The sequence below is a fragment of the Mauremys mutica genome, chromosome 2 (genome assembly GCF_020497125.1).
Source record: "Mauremys mutica isolate MM-2020 ecotype Southern chromosome 2, ASM2049712v1, whole genome shotgun sequence".
Classification (NCBI taxonomy): Eukaryota; Metazoa; Chordata; order Testudines; family Geoemydidae; genus Mauremys; species Mauremys mutica.
Window position 1 is genome coordinate 17,002,730 of NC_059073.1, and position 16,387 is coordinate 17,019,116.

General features: G+C 43.7%; 1 protein-coding gene across 2 annotated transcripts in view; it reads right to left on the reverse strand.

Moving 5' to 3' along the window:
- The window catches only part of KHDRBS3 (KH RNA binding domain containing, signal transduction associated 3), a 203,583-nt gene extending 187,835 nt beyond the window's left edge, over positions 1 to 15,748 (reverse strand). Inside the window, exon 1 of one of the 2 annotated variants that reach the window (XM_045007790.1) lies at positions 15,271 to 15,747. In XM_045007790.1, the coding sequence (XP_044863725.1) occupies positions 15,271 to 15,358 (88 nt within the window). In that variant the 5' untranslated portion in view covers positions 15,359 to 15,747. Of the gene's footprint in view, positions 1 to 15,270 lie in introns of both variants that reach the window. The other variant, XR_006577443.1, reaches the window with a different exon arrangement.
- Between the last annotated feature and the right edge of the window lie 639 nt (positions 15,749 to 16,387).

Below are 16,387 nucleotides of genomic sequence, written 5' to 3' on the forward strand. Positions count from 1 at the left end.
TTGTTTTGAAACCATGCATTCTCTCTTTATTAAGAAAATCAGTTATATATACTATTAAGGTAGCCCGGGTGGGTGAAGGAGAGGAAAGGACAAGGTCACATTGCTTATTGTACCCACACTACAAATCACAACTGTTTGAATGACAGCCTTCTGTTGCTTGGGCCATCCTCTGGAGTAGAATGGCTGGTTACCCAGAGCCTCTGCCCTCCCTCTCCACCCCCAACACATTCTTGGGCGTCTGGGTGAGGAGGATATGGAAATTGGGGAGGAGGGCAGGTGGTTGTACAGTGGATGCAGCAGCGGTCTGTGCTCTTGTTGACTTTCCTACAGCTCCAGACGCCTGAGCATGTCCATTTGCTCCCCCATTAGCCTCAGCATTGCATCCTGCCTCTTCTCAATGCACTCACTTAATGCTTTCCTGGACTCCACCACTGAATGCCTCCATACATTCAACTGTGCCCTATCACTGCATGAGCTCGGAAAACATGTCATCGTGAGTGCGTTTTTTCCACCTTTAATCTGCAATAACCTCAGGGATGGAGATGGGGGGCATAGAAACATTTGCACCTGCAGGGGGATAAAAGGGAGAGTAAAATTTAAGAAGATACATTTCTGAGAACAATAGGGAGACTCTTTCACAGTGAATCAAGCAATTCACAGCAGACAACACATGTGCTTTAGGTACAAGATCACATTTTGCCTTTTATATTGAGCGCCTGCCGGTATGGTGACACGTCTCACACAGCTGGGCAACAGAATTCCGTTTCCAGGCAGCCACGGTAAGCCAAAGGGTACACAGGTTTGGCTTTAATGCCTTCATAACATGTGGGAATGTTTTCAAACTGCAGCGCCCTCCTTTCCCATAGCAAGCAATGTCAATTGGGTTTGCGGTTTAAAAGGTGGGGGCTGCAGTTTTCAGGTGAATGTGCAGAACACACCTCCCCCCACCCCTTTGCATGGCTATTTGGGATGATCTCTTCACTCCTCCTCCCACCTCATGGCTCTTCTCAGGGATGATCCTTTTAGCCAAGCGCAAACAGACCAGAATGAACAGGGTCCTTTTACTGTTCCCTTACAAAAATTCCCCTACTTCAACCAGGTGACCATGAAGGATATCACTGAGGCTAAACACAGAAAGTTATAGACCAAATGTTGCTTGTATGCGACGAAAACCCAGGACCATTTGCTGTCATGCTTTGTGCTGCAATGATTCTGAGACTACTTGGTACTGGCTTGGCATGGTAAAGTCTCCTAACGTGGAGGACAAAATAAGGCAACCCTCCCCAGAAACCTTCTGCAAAGGCATTCAGAGTACCTCCAGGAGAGCTTCATTAGGATATAGATATTCAGGCCTGTCTGCAAAGGCCTATACTTTAAGAATGTGGGTGTATTCTTATCACTTAGCTAGTTATAGAGGTATAAAAGAAAGAATCAAATCACCGTCTGTGTGTATAATGGCCTTCTCTTACTGTGACAGTCTGAGGCCTGGTTCTTAGGCTAAGGCCTTCAGCTAAGCAGCAAAGGCCAGCCATAAACTGGGAAGTGTACGGTCACATCCCAACCTGGTCACATTGAAATAAGGTGCTATTGGGCTGTTAGGAATATCAGGACAGGATTGTATTCCTATCACCTCCAGAGAAAGAAGAGCCTAGAAGATGTAAAAGGAAACTTAGTTTGATAGCATCCTGTCTGGCAAGAACTCACTTATCAATAGCTGGGATGTGAAATCCTCATTTCTGTATTGTTCCATCACTGTAGTCTCCAGTTCCCTATTGTTTGTCTGTATAATCTGTCTGGTTCTGTGATTGTTTGTCTGCTGTATAATTAATTTTGTTGGGTGTAAACCAATAAGGTGGTGGGATATAATTGGTTAAATAATCATGTTACAATATGTTAGGATTGGTTAGTTAAATTTCAGTAAAATGATGGGTTAAGGTATAGCTAAGCAGAACTCAAGTTTTACTATATAGTCTGCAGTCTATCAGGAAGTAAGGGGGGGGAATGGGAATCATTTTGCTAAGGGGGGAATGGGAACAGGGAAGGCTCTGTGGTATCAGAGCTGGGAAGGGGGACACTGAGGAAGGAAACTGGAATCATGCTTCCTGGAAGTTCACCCCAACAACCATCACATTGTTTGCGCCTTTGGACATTGTTGCTCTGTTCATGCGAGAAGGACCAGGGAAGTGAGAGGGTGAAGGAATAAGCCCCTTAACAGCTTCATGGAGATGTCCCTGGAGGATTCCCGCTCCATCCCCAGACACATTAACAGGCTTTTCTAGTAGCTGTACTAGCCACAAATGCATCCCAATTCTTCAGGGCAAATCAAACATTAAAAAGACTATTGCTTTTAAACTCTGTACTGTAGTTACAGTGTACACTCATCAGAGGTGCCTTCTCCACCTTCAGAGTCAGGGATCCCGCCTTGGGAGGGTTTGGCTTCAGGGTGATGAAAAGGTCCTGGCTGCCAGGGAGAACAGATTCACCACTTGCCTGCTGCGTGTTCTCATCATCATCTGCAAAATCCTCCTCCTTGTTGCATGAGAGACTCCCCCGCCCCCTTCAGGTGTCCATGGACAGTGGTGAGGTAGTGGCAGGGTCCCTCCCTAGAATGCCATGCAGCTGCTCATAGAAGCAGCATGTATGGGGCTCTGACCCAGAGTGACCATTTGCCTCCTTTGTCTTTTGGTAGAGTTGCCTGAGCTCCTGAACTTCCATGCTGCACTGCTGTGTGTCCCTGTTGTAGTCTCTGTCCATCATGCCCTGTGTGATTTTGGCATATATATTAGCATTTCTTCTTTTTGATTGGAGTTCTGCCTGCACAGATGCTTCTCCCCATACAGTAATCAGATCCAGTGTCTCCTGTTCAGTCCATACTGGAGCTTGTTTGCGATTCTGGGGGGACTGCATGGTCACCTGTGCTGCTGAGTGCGCCATGCTGACCAAACAGGAAATTAAATTCAAAAGTTCCTGAGGCTTTTCCTGTGTACCTGGCTAGTGCATCAGAGTTGAAAGTGCTGTCCAGAGCAGTCACATTGGAGCACTCTGGGATAGCTCCTGGAGGCCAACAACAATTTGTGTCCGCACTACCCCAAATTTGACCCAGCAAGGTCGATTTTAGTGCTACTCCCCTCACCAGGGAGGAGTACAGAAGTCGATTTTAAGAGCCCTTTAGGTTGACAGAATGAGGTTGCTTGTGTAGACACATTCATTATAAAAAACAAACCCCCACCAAAACCTAACGCGGCTAAATTCGACCTAACCCTGTAGTGTAGACCAGGGCTCAGAGTGACTCATTGGCTTAAGCAAACCTCTTTCATTATGGATCAATTATTTTCAACTGATTAGACAAAGCATACAGCCCATGAATGGTTTGGTACATCTTATTAACTGTCCTCATCTCTGATCAGTTTTCTTTATCTACATTTTTTATTACAAAATGTCTACTTCTTACGAAGCAATTTGATAGCCACTCAGAAGAAACACTTGTACAAATCAGTGCTGTTCCTCCTCAATGAAACAAAAGACGGTGTGATAGCAGATGAAAGATTAGAGGTTATGCAGTAATAAAAATGGTGGCCACAGAATGAAGGCTTAAGGAAAGAAAATCATCATTTTCCCTCCACCTTGTCACACTCCTAGTCTCTACACAAACAATAAAGTCACAGGAATTCACTACCAAAGATATTTACATCAAATAAAATATGAATGTCACTTGACAGTCTTCTAATCAGAAACACCACACCTTTAAGCGAGTCCCTGACCATTGAAAAATTATGGCATATTCCATGTATAAAAAAAGTTATAAATTCTTGGTAAATATGCTGCAGACTTTTGTTGAGGAAACCTGACTCCGAAGATGCAGATGCTTTGAGAAATGCAGAGTCACTGTTTACAAAATAAACCTCATTACAGTTTCAAACACTCAATTCTTTAATAGCACAATAAAATTAATAAGTGCCACTTACTAATTTGTGGAGGAAATGAATTGAATGGAAGTCAGTAGCTTACTTTATCCTTGAAGTATTTCAGGGACAAAGTTTAGTTCACAAGATCTTTAGTTGAGTTTTATTTCATTGTTACTCCAAGGAATTTGTACATAAGAACCAGCAGGCTGGTTCTGTGATCAGTACTAGCTGCCCATTCAATAAAATGGATCAAAAGATAGTTAATATATAAAAAAAGTCTTCTCTCCTGAGGAAAGGTCTATTGCTGCTTTATATCTGGCCATGTCAATGGAAATCAAGAGTGGAACTGCAAACTAATTCAACAACTCTGTGTAGGATGAGAGACAGGGTCTTGTGTCAAGATTTTGCATCTGTGGACCTCTTCCCTTCAACATATATAAATATATTGCATCTTTCTATAATAAACCAGAATCTGTATTTCCTTTTAGTTTATGTTTGCATCTCTAATGCTTTTACACTTACATGGTCCTCCTATTCCATGCATTTAACCTAAGTACAGTACATGGGCCTTAGTGGGTGGTATGGGTTGAGTTTGTTTCTTTTGAGGGGGAGGTGTAAGGTTCCCACATGCCTTTTGTAATGAGCAACTACAAGTGAAATGTGATTAACAGGTTTTATTTCTATTAATTTCTTTAATTTGATCTTAACATATTTCAACCAGCATTTACAAGAGCTAACCACATACGTAACTAGAGAACGGCAGACCCTATCCTCATTACTCACCATTATTTTAACAGAAATACTTCTCTTTCTGACCTTTCAGCATTCTGTGTGTTTATAGCCTGGTCTACACTATAGAGTTAGGTCAAAGGAAGCCGCCTTAAGTTGACCTGTTAATGTAAACACATACATTTCCAGGTCCTTTAAGTTGACCTAAGTCACCTCTGATGTCGACTTCTGTAATCCATCTCTGTGAGAGGCATAGCGCTTAGTTTGATTTTCATGGCTGACTGTGAGGTAGTGGAGATGCAGCATTGTGTATTTCAACTTAACTGGCCTCCAGGTGGTGTCCCACAATGCTCATCTATGACTGCTCTGGAGATCACTCTCAACTCTGCTGCACTGCAGGCAGGTACACAGGTTACAGCCCCTCCCCTGCTAAAGCCCTGGAAACTTTTGATTTCCCATTTGATCAGCATTGGGAGCATGCCAGCTTAAGCACAGCTGATCATGGAGACTACACACCCCAAACGTGCTCCAGCCTGGTCTGCACACAAGGTGGTGGATCTCACTGTGTGGGCAGAAGAGTCTGTGCAGGCAAAGTCCCGATCCAGCAAAGGAAACACTGATATCTATGACATTTAAAAGATCACTTGTGGAATGGGAGAGAAGGGCTACATGAGGGACACACAGCAGTGCCATATGATAATAAAAACTTCACCAGGCATACCAAAAGGCAAGGGAGGTGAACAGTTGTTCTTGTGCTGAACCTCACACATGCCAGTTCTACAATGAGCTGCATGCAATTCTTGGGGGCAGGAGTGACCCTACAAGCACCCCCACAAGCAATGGGGACACCTCACAGGTGTGAGTCTAGGGATAACAAGGAGAATGACATGGTGGTGGAGGAGGAGGAGGGGAATGGGAGACAGGTGAGTGGTGGATCCATTCTCCCAGAGAGCCAGAAAATATTTAACCCAGGAGCCCTGTGGGTTGCAGGACGTCACGGTGGTGGACCGTGATGCTGGGGAAGGCACCTCTCATTGTAATTGTATACTCAAAGTCCGATTAAACTTTAGTGGACGCACACATTTGATGGTATTGTGCGTTTACTGTGAAGAAAAAGCGAGGTGCTGTGGTTCTCTGCTTACAAGAGGCTGCTCCAGCTACTGCTTATGTGAACTGAGATATCCATGGAGAATTCCCAGGCTCTCTCTAGGAAATTTTTTATGGAGGTATTCTGCAATCCTTTGCAGAAGGTTTCTGGGCAGAGTAGTCTCATTTCTTCCACCATGGTAGAACACTTTCTGATACAACTCCTGAATTAATTCTGCTGGCATCATTGCAGTACACTGCATAACGACCGGGTTTATACACAGACGCATGTAGCGTCTCCTTCCTTTCTGCCTCTGTTACCCTCAGGAGACTGATATCACATAAGGTTGCCTAGGGGAAACCAGTGGAGATCTTCATCAAAAGTGCTCTTACACAGGAAAAAAAGGGCATGTAGACCCACCCCACCCCCCACATTCTGGATCACCAAACCACACAGCCGCTAATGTGCCTTTACTGTGCTTGACATGGATTAGCAAATAATTTAAAGTGGCTGATAGAGGACTAGGGCCCCACATGAGAGATTCCACCATTTGGAAGTGAAAATGTTTGTCCCTGCCTCATTTGAAAACAGCTGCTCATGGTTCTATGGGAAAGAACCATTGTTTGACTAGCTACCTGTGCTCCTGACATGAGCCTGCCTTCATTAAAAGTGCAGTCACGAATGACCTGGGGGGGGGCGGGGAGAAGAGGGGGCCATATTCCCTATGGCTGGGGAAAAACAGTACAATGAACCGTTATGGATTCTGATTATATTATGGCTTGCACCAAATGTAATAAGGTTTTTTTTTTTTTAAATGAAAATGGCCTTACTATGGAAACATTTTATTCATGTACAATGGCTCCTTTATTTCTTCCTCCCCCCAACACACCTGGAAATGTGTCCTTTGGCATAACACCACCTAATCACTGAAAGTCTGCTTTTGGAAGGAGGACACGTTCATTGAGAATGAACTGAGCTGAGAGCATAGAGGATTTCATTGTCTGAGAAGTTAAACGTGGAGAGTAGGAAAGCGTCCAATGAGCGAGAGTGTGGCGCGCGCAGGATAAGATGCTTTGAATTATAAGGGACCAGACACATTGAGGCATCCAGGAACAGAAGCAGGAGGGTACAGTCCCTCTGCACACCCTGATGGACAGGCAGCATTGCCTGATGCAGAATCACCCTCCCCAAGCTTTCTATGAGGCATAGGCAAAATGTCCATTATCCCTTTCACTTAACTTGGGGGAGGAGGGATGGGGAAGAGAAGAGTACAAGGAACAGAAGGTGCACATTCCAGACCAAAGGTCTGTGAATGTGGTGGTATGTTACACAGCTGAAAATGTTTTTGCTGTTCCAGGAGGGATAGCTCAGGGGTTTGAGCATTGGCCTGCTAAACCCAGAGTTGTGAGTTCAATCCATGAGGGGGCCATTTAGGGATTGGTCCTGCTTTGAGCAAGAGGTTGGACTAGATGATCTCCTGAGGTTCCTATTCTATGAAAACTTTGCAACTCCTTCTTTCTCCCCCCCCCCCCAGGTTAGCTTCTCTCCCTCCTTACTTATGGTAGTTAAATAAAGTAAATGGATTAGAGAAATAAAATGTTCTTTATTGAGTAGAAGCAGTGGGCTTGGGTAGGGGGTTGGCTTTACAGGTACAGTGATACAAGCCAAGTGAAAGTTTGGGAAAGCACAATGCAGCTCACATTACTCTGACTCATTACTGAAACGGCTTTTCAAAGCCTCAGATATGCAGCACCCCTTGCTGCGCTCTTATTGCGCTGGTGTCTGGCTGCTCAAAAATGGCTGCCATGCCATCTGTCTGAACTGCCCATCCCTGCAGAAAATTTTCCCCCACCCCCACAGATATTATGGAGCACACAGCAGGCAGCTATAACCATGGGGATGTTCTCCTTACTAACAAGGGTGGACCTTGATGATCTTCTCCAGTGCTCTTTCAAACGACCAAAGGCACATTCAGCCACCATTCTGCACTTGCTGAGCCTATAGTTGAACTGTTGCTTACTGCTGTCCAGACAGTAAGTGTATGGCTTCATGAGCCATGGGAGCATAGGGTAGGCTGGGTCTCCCAGGATAACTAAGCAGCTCAACGCCATCAATGTTAATTCTGTGGTCTTGGAAAGAAAGTCCTGGATTGCAGCTTTTTGAACAGACCCAAGTTCCTAAAGAGGTTGGTGAAATACCCTCTGTGATCCACCAGTGCTTGCAACACCATTGAAGAGTATCCCTTTTGGTTTATGTACTCTTTGGCAAGGTGGTCTGGTGCCAATATGGGGATATGCATGCCATTTATGACCACCACAATTAGGGAACCCCATCGTGGCAAAACCATCCACTATGTCCTTCACATTTCCCAGACTCACTACCCTTCGTAGCAGAAATTGATTAGTGGCCCTGCACACTTGGAGCACAGTAGCTCCCACGGTGGATTTACCTACTCCAAACTGATTCCTCACTGACCGGTAACTGTCTGGTGTTGCAAGCTTCCAAATGGCGATCACCACTCATTTCTCCACTGTCAGAGCAGCTCATTTGTGTTGAGCTGCAGGGCAGGGGAAAACTCTGCACAAAGTTCCTGGAAGGTGACCTTCTGCATTCAAAAGTTCTGCAACCACTGCTCGTCATACCATAACTGCAAAAGATGCAGTCCTACCAGCAGTCAGTGCTTGTTTCACAGAACCAGAAACGGTGCTCAGAGTGCAGCTGCTCTGGGACTGCCAGCAGCAACTGGGAATTTTTTTTTCCAAATGGCTTGAGGCAGCGCTACTTGCAGGACATCACTGTGTTCCATGTGGAGGGCCCTACTTCAGCTTTGGAAATCTTGCACCTTCTCCTGCAGTGTGTTTGAGATGCTCACAGTAAGAGTACACAACTGAGCAGGCTCCATGCTTCTGGGGTTATGGCGTACGTGCAGCAGTTTTAAAGCACTAAAACCACTGGGTTGTTTGCCATTGATATGAAGGAGGGAGCACAGTGCATCATGGGATGCTGATGCAATGTTCCCACTCTCCTCTGCGACAATGTTTTGGTCCCATGAGGCATTGCACAAACTTCCCAAAACACACTGCAGCATGTCGCACTTTGGGATAGCTACCCACGATGCACTGCTTTGTGCATCAATGCAGGTGCCGATAGTGAGGACGGACTCCAACAAGACAATGAGCATGGTGTGACCACGCACAATCGACTTCATTAATTCAGGGGCTTGAGGTCGAATTAGATAAAAAGTCAGCTTTGTTTTGTAGTTTAGACAAGCCCTAGTTACTGAACTACCAAACAGTTTAATAAGTATTATGTCAGCCCCTCTAGTATTTACATTCACAAAATGTATAATCTGAAAGACAAACAGTCAGCCTTGCAAACACAATACTCTGCTCGATAAAGGGCACTGGATTGTACATCAAGAAAGTAGTTGAACTTTTGACAGTGACATGTCCAGAGGTAGAAAACAAGTTAAGCAACCTAATCTCAAAAGCACTAGATTCAAGTTGTACAGCTTTAAGAAAAAAAAACAGGAGTACTTGTGGCACCTTAAAGACTAACAAATTTATTGTAGCATGCGCTTTCGTGAGCTAAAGCTCACTTCTTCGGATGCATAGAATGGAACACACAGACAGGAGATATTTATACATACAGAGAACATGAAAAGGTGGAAGTATGCATACCAACAGGCAGAGTCTAATCAATTGAGCTGAGCTATCGTTAGCAGGAGGAAAAAAAACTTTTTGAAGTGATAATTAAGATGGCCCATAGAAGGTGTGAGGAGAACTTAACATAGGGAAATAGATTCAATTGGTGTAATGACCCAACCATTCCCAGTCTTTATTTAGACCACAGTTAATGGTATCTAGTTTGCATATTAATTCAAGTTCAGCAGTCTCTCTTTGGAGTCTGTTTTTGAAGTTTTTTTGTTGCAAAATTGCCACCTTCAAGTCTGTCACTGAGTGGTTAGGAAGGTTGAAGTGTTCTCCCACTGGTTTTTGAATGTTATGATTCCTGATGTCAGATTTGTGTCCATTTATTCTTTTGCGTAGAGACTGTCCGGTTTGGCCAATGTACATGGCAGAGGGGCATTGCTGGCACATGATGGCATATATCACGTTGGTAGATGTGCAGGTGTACGAGCCCCTGATGGTGTGTCTGATGTGATTAGGTCCTGTGATGGTGTCACTTGAATGGATATGTGGACAGAGCTGGCATCGGGCTTTATTGCAAGGATAGGTTCCTGGGTTAGTGTTTATGTTGTATGGTGTGCGGTTGCTGGTGAGTATTTGCTTCAGCTTTAAGAAAGTATTTCTAGTAGCAGATGTAAAATTAATTCCAAAAACCTGGGGATAAATTCAAGCTATGAAGCCTATGAAAGTTCACCCTCACTTCAGAAAATAATTGCTATAAATCTTCACACTTTCAAGTGCATTGCTTTGCTATAGAGAGATTTTATTTTAACCAGGAACAAATTACTGCTGCTGTCTTCAACTCAATCTGTTTCCATATGTGATAAGGAGCAGATGCAACCATTGCATATTAAAGTTGTTCTACCTGCTAAGTTTTAGTACAGTGACTGACAACTCACTTATTTAAAATCTCTGTAGCATAATACTTCCCTCTTCGTGATATAGCTTTCATCTTTAACCTTATCATGGCATAGCTTATCTAATGCCTTTGATTATGGCAATTGTAAAAAACAATCACTAGGAAACGTCTAAAAAAAATTTCAGCTTCTAAATCCAAAAATGTATTTTATTTCTCTACCAAAATAGCAGTTCCCAAACACTGCAAACATGGGAAAAAAATGCATAACTGAATTGCATGCTCTTACATGGGGGTGGGGGTGCCCACCACCTTGATTTCCCCCTGCCCCCATGTGATCTAACCTCCATGGGAATGGCACCAGAGGCCTTCCTTGAGAATAAGAGCTACCATATGTAGGTTAGAACTAGCCAGAATATTTTATTCCTGGTATTTAACAGCTACATATTAATCGTTTCAGAGCTGCCAATTTATTAAGTATATGAAAACTTCACCTATGTGTCTGGCTTTCTTTTGTCACAAATCTAACTACGTTTATAGTAAGAAAGCTAATTGTTTTACAGTAAACAGGCTTAATGTGTTTTGCTCAAGTAGAAAAGTAAATACACGTCTGATTCAGAGCAGAACTGTGACAATATATTCTCATTACCTCCTGGAGAAGGACCCCTACTGTTCTACCAAATTTAAGCAGTAGTGGATTGCTCCAATACTTGTTTAACACAGCACTTCAACAACAGCCACCACCCCCCCCCGCCCCACATTTATATTTGTGAAAATTTTGTTAAAGCCATTGGAGGCCTCACATTTTGGGGGAACAATTTGAGAAGATTACTGCTTTACAGCAATTGAAAGTAGCAAGCAATGAAGTTAATGAGTATGTAGGTAGGCAACAAATATGTAGGTGTTCATTTCAATTCCATCAGTTTGCTCAATGCCAGCAAATGCTATTTGCCAAGCAAACATATTAATTCTGAAATACTAAAAACTTTGTTTCTCTGTAGTATCTGGTAAAGGAGTTTCCTTCCTCCGCCCAACCCCATTCCTGATGTTCATTATGTTCTGTAGTTTATCAAATTCTGTAAATAAACCTTCAGACCAAGAAAGCATACATGTTACGTTTGGTTTATGATTTTTCATCTGCCATTAGAAAAATTTCAGTATACTATTGTGCATTACCATGCGGAGACCATAATTGGCAGATATTGAAAGTACAGGCATAGGGCAGCTTCTCAATTCCCTCTTAATACTCAATTTCAACATGGCAAGACATTTGTGAAGATTATTGTGCTCTCATGTACTAAAAAAATGCACCATTTCAACCCTTCTGAGTTTTGTTTGGTGATTTTCCCCCAATACTGATTGAATGATGCTGCTCACTAAGTCTCAAGAAGTGATCCCAAAAAAGTTTTAGGCAAATTGGTTTTATTCATCAAAATATGTTTGCCGCTTCACTATGTGGAGCGTATTCATAAGACGACACAATCTTTTATGTTGATTTGGCAAAACTTACAATAATTAAACTGGTTATTTGTAAAGTATTTCCTTGTTCGTTTTTGCAACTCAAATCCCAATTTTGATTGCACCATTGGAAAAAAAATAAAATCAGTGTTACTGAAGGGGTAAGAATTAAACTTCTATTACTTTCAAATAAGCAAAAATAGTGACATGTTTAGATTTTATGATTCCTGAACAACTGTAAGAAAGGGCAGTTAACCGATTCTTCTCAATCATACCAGGCTATGATCTCCTTGGCAAAATGGAATATATTATTTTTGGGTTTTTTAAATGTTTTCTTTTGTCTACCTGAACTTGTAATTTTGGTGGTTTGTACTACTTATGTTAAGAATCTGAGTTAAGACCTATTAACTTCTGAAGTCACTGCAATATAAAAATCCTATTACTCTACATATTATTAAAGTATCTGCTTGTCTGTTTCTTTTAGTCAGCAGCAGCTTCAAAACACTAGATTATACAACTGTCTGTAAGGCCGGCCATCAACTCGGTAATTTTAAATAGTTAAGGTTACATAAAACTGATTTTAAATTGGTAGTTACTATGCTTTTATTTTAGGAGCTTACATTTCAAAAGATAAATGGGTGAACTATCTTTAAGTCTTTGTGACTTTAACAGCACAGAAATTAAATCTGAACCCAAACAAAATCTACATAAATACAAGAGACATTACTAACAAACGTCCTACTGAGAACACCATCCATGTTTTACTGGTATGAGCTAGAAGAGAACCAGGTATATATAGATACTAAAACTACTGTACCAGGAAACATGATTAGAAGTAGATGTGACCCTGGTCATCAATAAAAACATGTAAGGGGCAAGCCCTAGGTATTAATTCTAGTTAATTTACTTTGTCATCAAACTTCAGACCCACAGTTAAGAACATTAGTTAAAGATCCTTAACTTCATGAAAAGTGATCAGGTATATACACATGCAGACTTATAAAATCTGGAAGATATTCTATTCTCAATCTTTGCTCAGAACTCTAACTGAAAAGTGAACAACTGTCATGATGTTGGAGGACAGTATACAGTTAGAAGCTTTATCAACTTCTATCAGTCATTACAATAAAATTTAAGCACATATTTAACAAAGATACTTATTGACAAGATCAGAAAACTTGATTTACACTAAGATTTTCCTTCTCAAATGATTTTTACCTTAATAGGAAATTTTACAAAAAAATTCCTTCAAATAAGACCGCCTGGTATTCCGTACTTTTTTTTGGCACAAAAACTTTCCATTGTTTTAGAGTATCAAACTGAAAGTGCCATGGTATGTGCATTTTGCAACTGAGATTATGTGCATTAGTCAACTATAATACAGACCATTTTAGCAACACTTTGTTAGTACTTACATTTAAAACCAGAAATTATTTCCTAGCACACTGCAAATCAAAGTATGCCAATCTAACATTTGTAACTTGGATATATATCAATGAATGTAATGAAGCAAATACCAGTATAGCCTTCCAATAATTTCAGCAATGAAGTCAAGGTGCATACTCTATTTTCATTTTTAAAAGTTAACTAGTGAATTGATTTAGCAATAAAATCTGGACTACTACAATTCATGAATTTTGTACCATATTACCTCAGCATATTTTATGAATATTTTAAAGTCATCTATCCATAATAAAGCAATTTACCATTCAGACATTCCCCCAGAATTATAGCTGAACATACACTGCATAGTTTACACTTTACTTTCTTCTTTAATATTCAGGCAATAGACATTTCTGAAAACACTAGTGACCATTCTAAACAAGTTATTTTTCAATTTACTGTTGCTAATTGACTTTATTTGATGCTTAGAAATCACTTTTTTCAATTACCACAGATTGCCTAAAGCAGACTTATGCAATTATAATTTTGCATAAAATTGACTTTAAGAGCTATTTTCAATTTCTGAAGTTACTTGCAAAGGTGTACATGACTTCCTGTGGGAAAACTTAGTTTGAAGACCACTTCTTGAAGAACGAACAAATAAACATAATTTTTAGCTTTGCTGGCATACTGGACAGCTCCTAGATATTAACAAACATTCTCAACAGGAGAACCATTATTTGTGGAATAACTAAGGCTATTTTAGATAAATGTACATGCAGTTGAATCTATTCTTACTATATATGAATATATAACCTAACTATGGACTGTTCGTAGCATAAACTGACAGACATGTATGCCCAAAAATCCCAAAGCAACACTTCACATAGCAGTGGCAACATGAAAAATCTGAAATCAAGACTACCTGTCTTATGCATACAAACTTAAAACAATTCTTCTCATTCGTCTAGTTAAATGGGATTTCGTTTTGCTGAGAAAAGAAGATTACACCTTGTTTTATTATTATTTGACTTTGTAACCCCAGTCTTCCTTAACTCCACTGATCACACTGTATAATTCAGATCCTCACACAGCAGGCGGCACAATAGGTAACAATGGAAAACATAGTTCATTAGACACAAGAGCAAGCCCAATCAGGAATGTAAACAGAAAAAAAGAACAACGTATTAGAAATGGATCAAGAATAGAAACTGCAGTAATTAATTTAAATGAACATCTTTATCTGTATCATTAATCCAATATTAGTAAAAACAGGAAAATGTGGTGATAGCTTTTATTTGAACTAAAATTAAAGTGGGTGCGTTTGACAATCCTGTATTATCTGCTCACTAAAAGGGTTACGTCTTCCTTCTAAAAAGCCTACTCTTTAAATAATTTGGGTATTTAAGGGAACTTCACTGCATCAGATGCAAAGCGAGGAATTACAATATGCACTGTTCTCTGGGGCCAATTTTTTGTGGTTACTTTACACAAAGTCGTCAGGCTTCCCCCTCCTAGCAGAAATGTACATCACTATTAAGATCAATTGAAAGCGACAATAGCAAACCCACAAGTGTCCACAGACCGGGACAACGCTTCACCTTCCAAGCACACCGGGCAGAGACAAGACCCGGCTTCCTCCCCACCCCTAGTACTAGACGCATCCTATTGAGAGAGATCACAAAAGGCTCCAAAGCTGAAGTCAACCCCCGCCCGCCTGGGCAGCGTCTGGAGGGAGATTTTACATCCCTGGCAGGTACGTCTCCTCCCAGCGCGTCCCCCGGGGTGCGATGTGCCAAGGCACCAGCCACCCTCTCTCCGGTGCACGCCACGCCCGCTGGGGATCGCGTCTCGCCGGGCGACAGCGACCCAGCCGCCAAACCCCGGAGAGCGAGGGGCGCTTGGCCCCCGGAGTAACTTTCCCCTGGCAGCCGCGGAGCAGCAGCCGGTGCCCCTGGCAGGCGGCCCGTGCGGGGAGCGAAGGAGCCGGAGACGCCAGGCTCCGCACCTGGCTGCCAGCCGCCGAGAGGAGCCAGCGGGAGCAGGAACAGGCAGCCCCGCCGGAACCCGGCCCGCGCCTCACGGACCCGGCGAGCCCCGGTCCCCGTCCCACGCCTCGGGGGTCCCCCCCTCCTCCAGCGCTCGTGCCCCGGGGTCGCCCACCTTGGTTCACCAGCCGCAGCGCATGGGTGAAGGAGGGGTCCAGCGAGTCCTTCTCCGCCATCAGCTCGGGCAGGTACTTCTCGTCCATCTCCGCTTCCCGCGCGCCGGGGGGACCTGCACACACGGCAGCGGGCGGCGGCGGCACCGGCGCCAGGCGGAGTCCGAGACGTAGTAAATCCTCTTAGGCAGCGGCGAGGCAACGCTTCCCTCCGGCCCCCTTCTGCCCCGGGCGCCGGGAGCGCATCCAACGGGTACCACAGACCCTCACGCCCGCCCTGCAAGAGGGGGACCCCTCCTCCTCCTTCCCCACCCGCCGAACCGCAGAAGCCCGCCCCTGCTGCGGGGGAAGGGGTCAGCCACGGGATGAGCAACCCGCGCGCACAACCGTTATCCAAAGCGGCCTCCGCCAGAGCCACAACACCTGCAGCGGCTCCGCGCCGACTCAGCGGCTGAAACTGGGAGCAGCAGGTTTAAATAGCGACCACTAGGCCACGCCCATCGCCAAGCAAAGGCCACGCCCACGTCCTTTCAAACCACGCCCTCGTGCGGTTTAGCCGCGCCCCCGCGATCCTCCCAGCGGGCGGTGCCGTTCAGCCTCTTCAACGATGGTCCTGCCCTTCTCTTAAGATGCCTCCCATTGGGTAGGCTCGCCTGTCAGTCAGCTACATTCTGCGGTTTCTGATTGGCCGATTATCTTCAGCGCCGGTTTGTTTGGGTTGGATCTCTAGGCGGCCGGCGGGCGGGCGGGAGTAACCGTTAGAGGCGCCTCTCCTGCCCCCTGAGAGCACCTGAGGCGGTGCTGGTGGCAACAGCATCTCAGCCTGTCCTCCGTACCCAGGGCTCCAGGCAGGGGCTGGGTGAGTGTGAGGGGAAAGAGTAAATGAGGGCGGGTTTAAGTGCCTCATCGAAACACACAGCAAAATCCTTCTTCACCCGTCAGCTCCCCCCCACCCCACCCCCTGTCACCTCCATATGCACGCACCCCACTCTAGGAGGGTGGGCTCCAGCTAACCCTCCCTCCCAGATGCAGAAGTCCCAGCCCAATATGGAAATGGCATCACTTATACCTCACAATGTCACCACCTGACATTTCCCAAAATCCCATTATTTAAAAAAA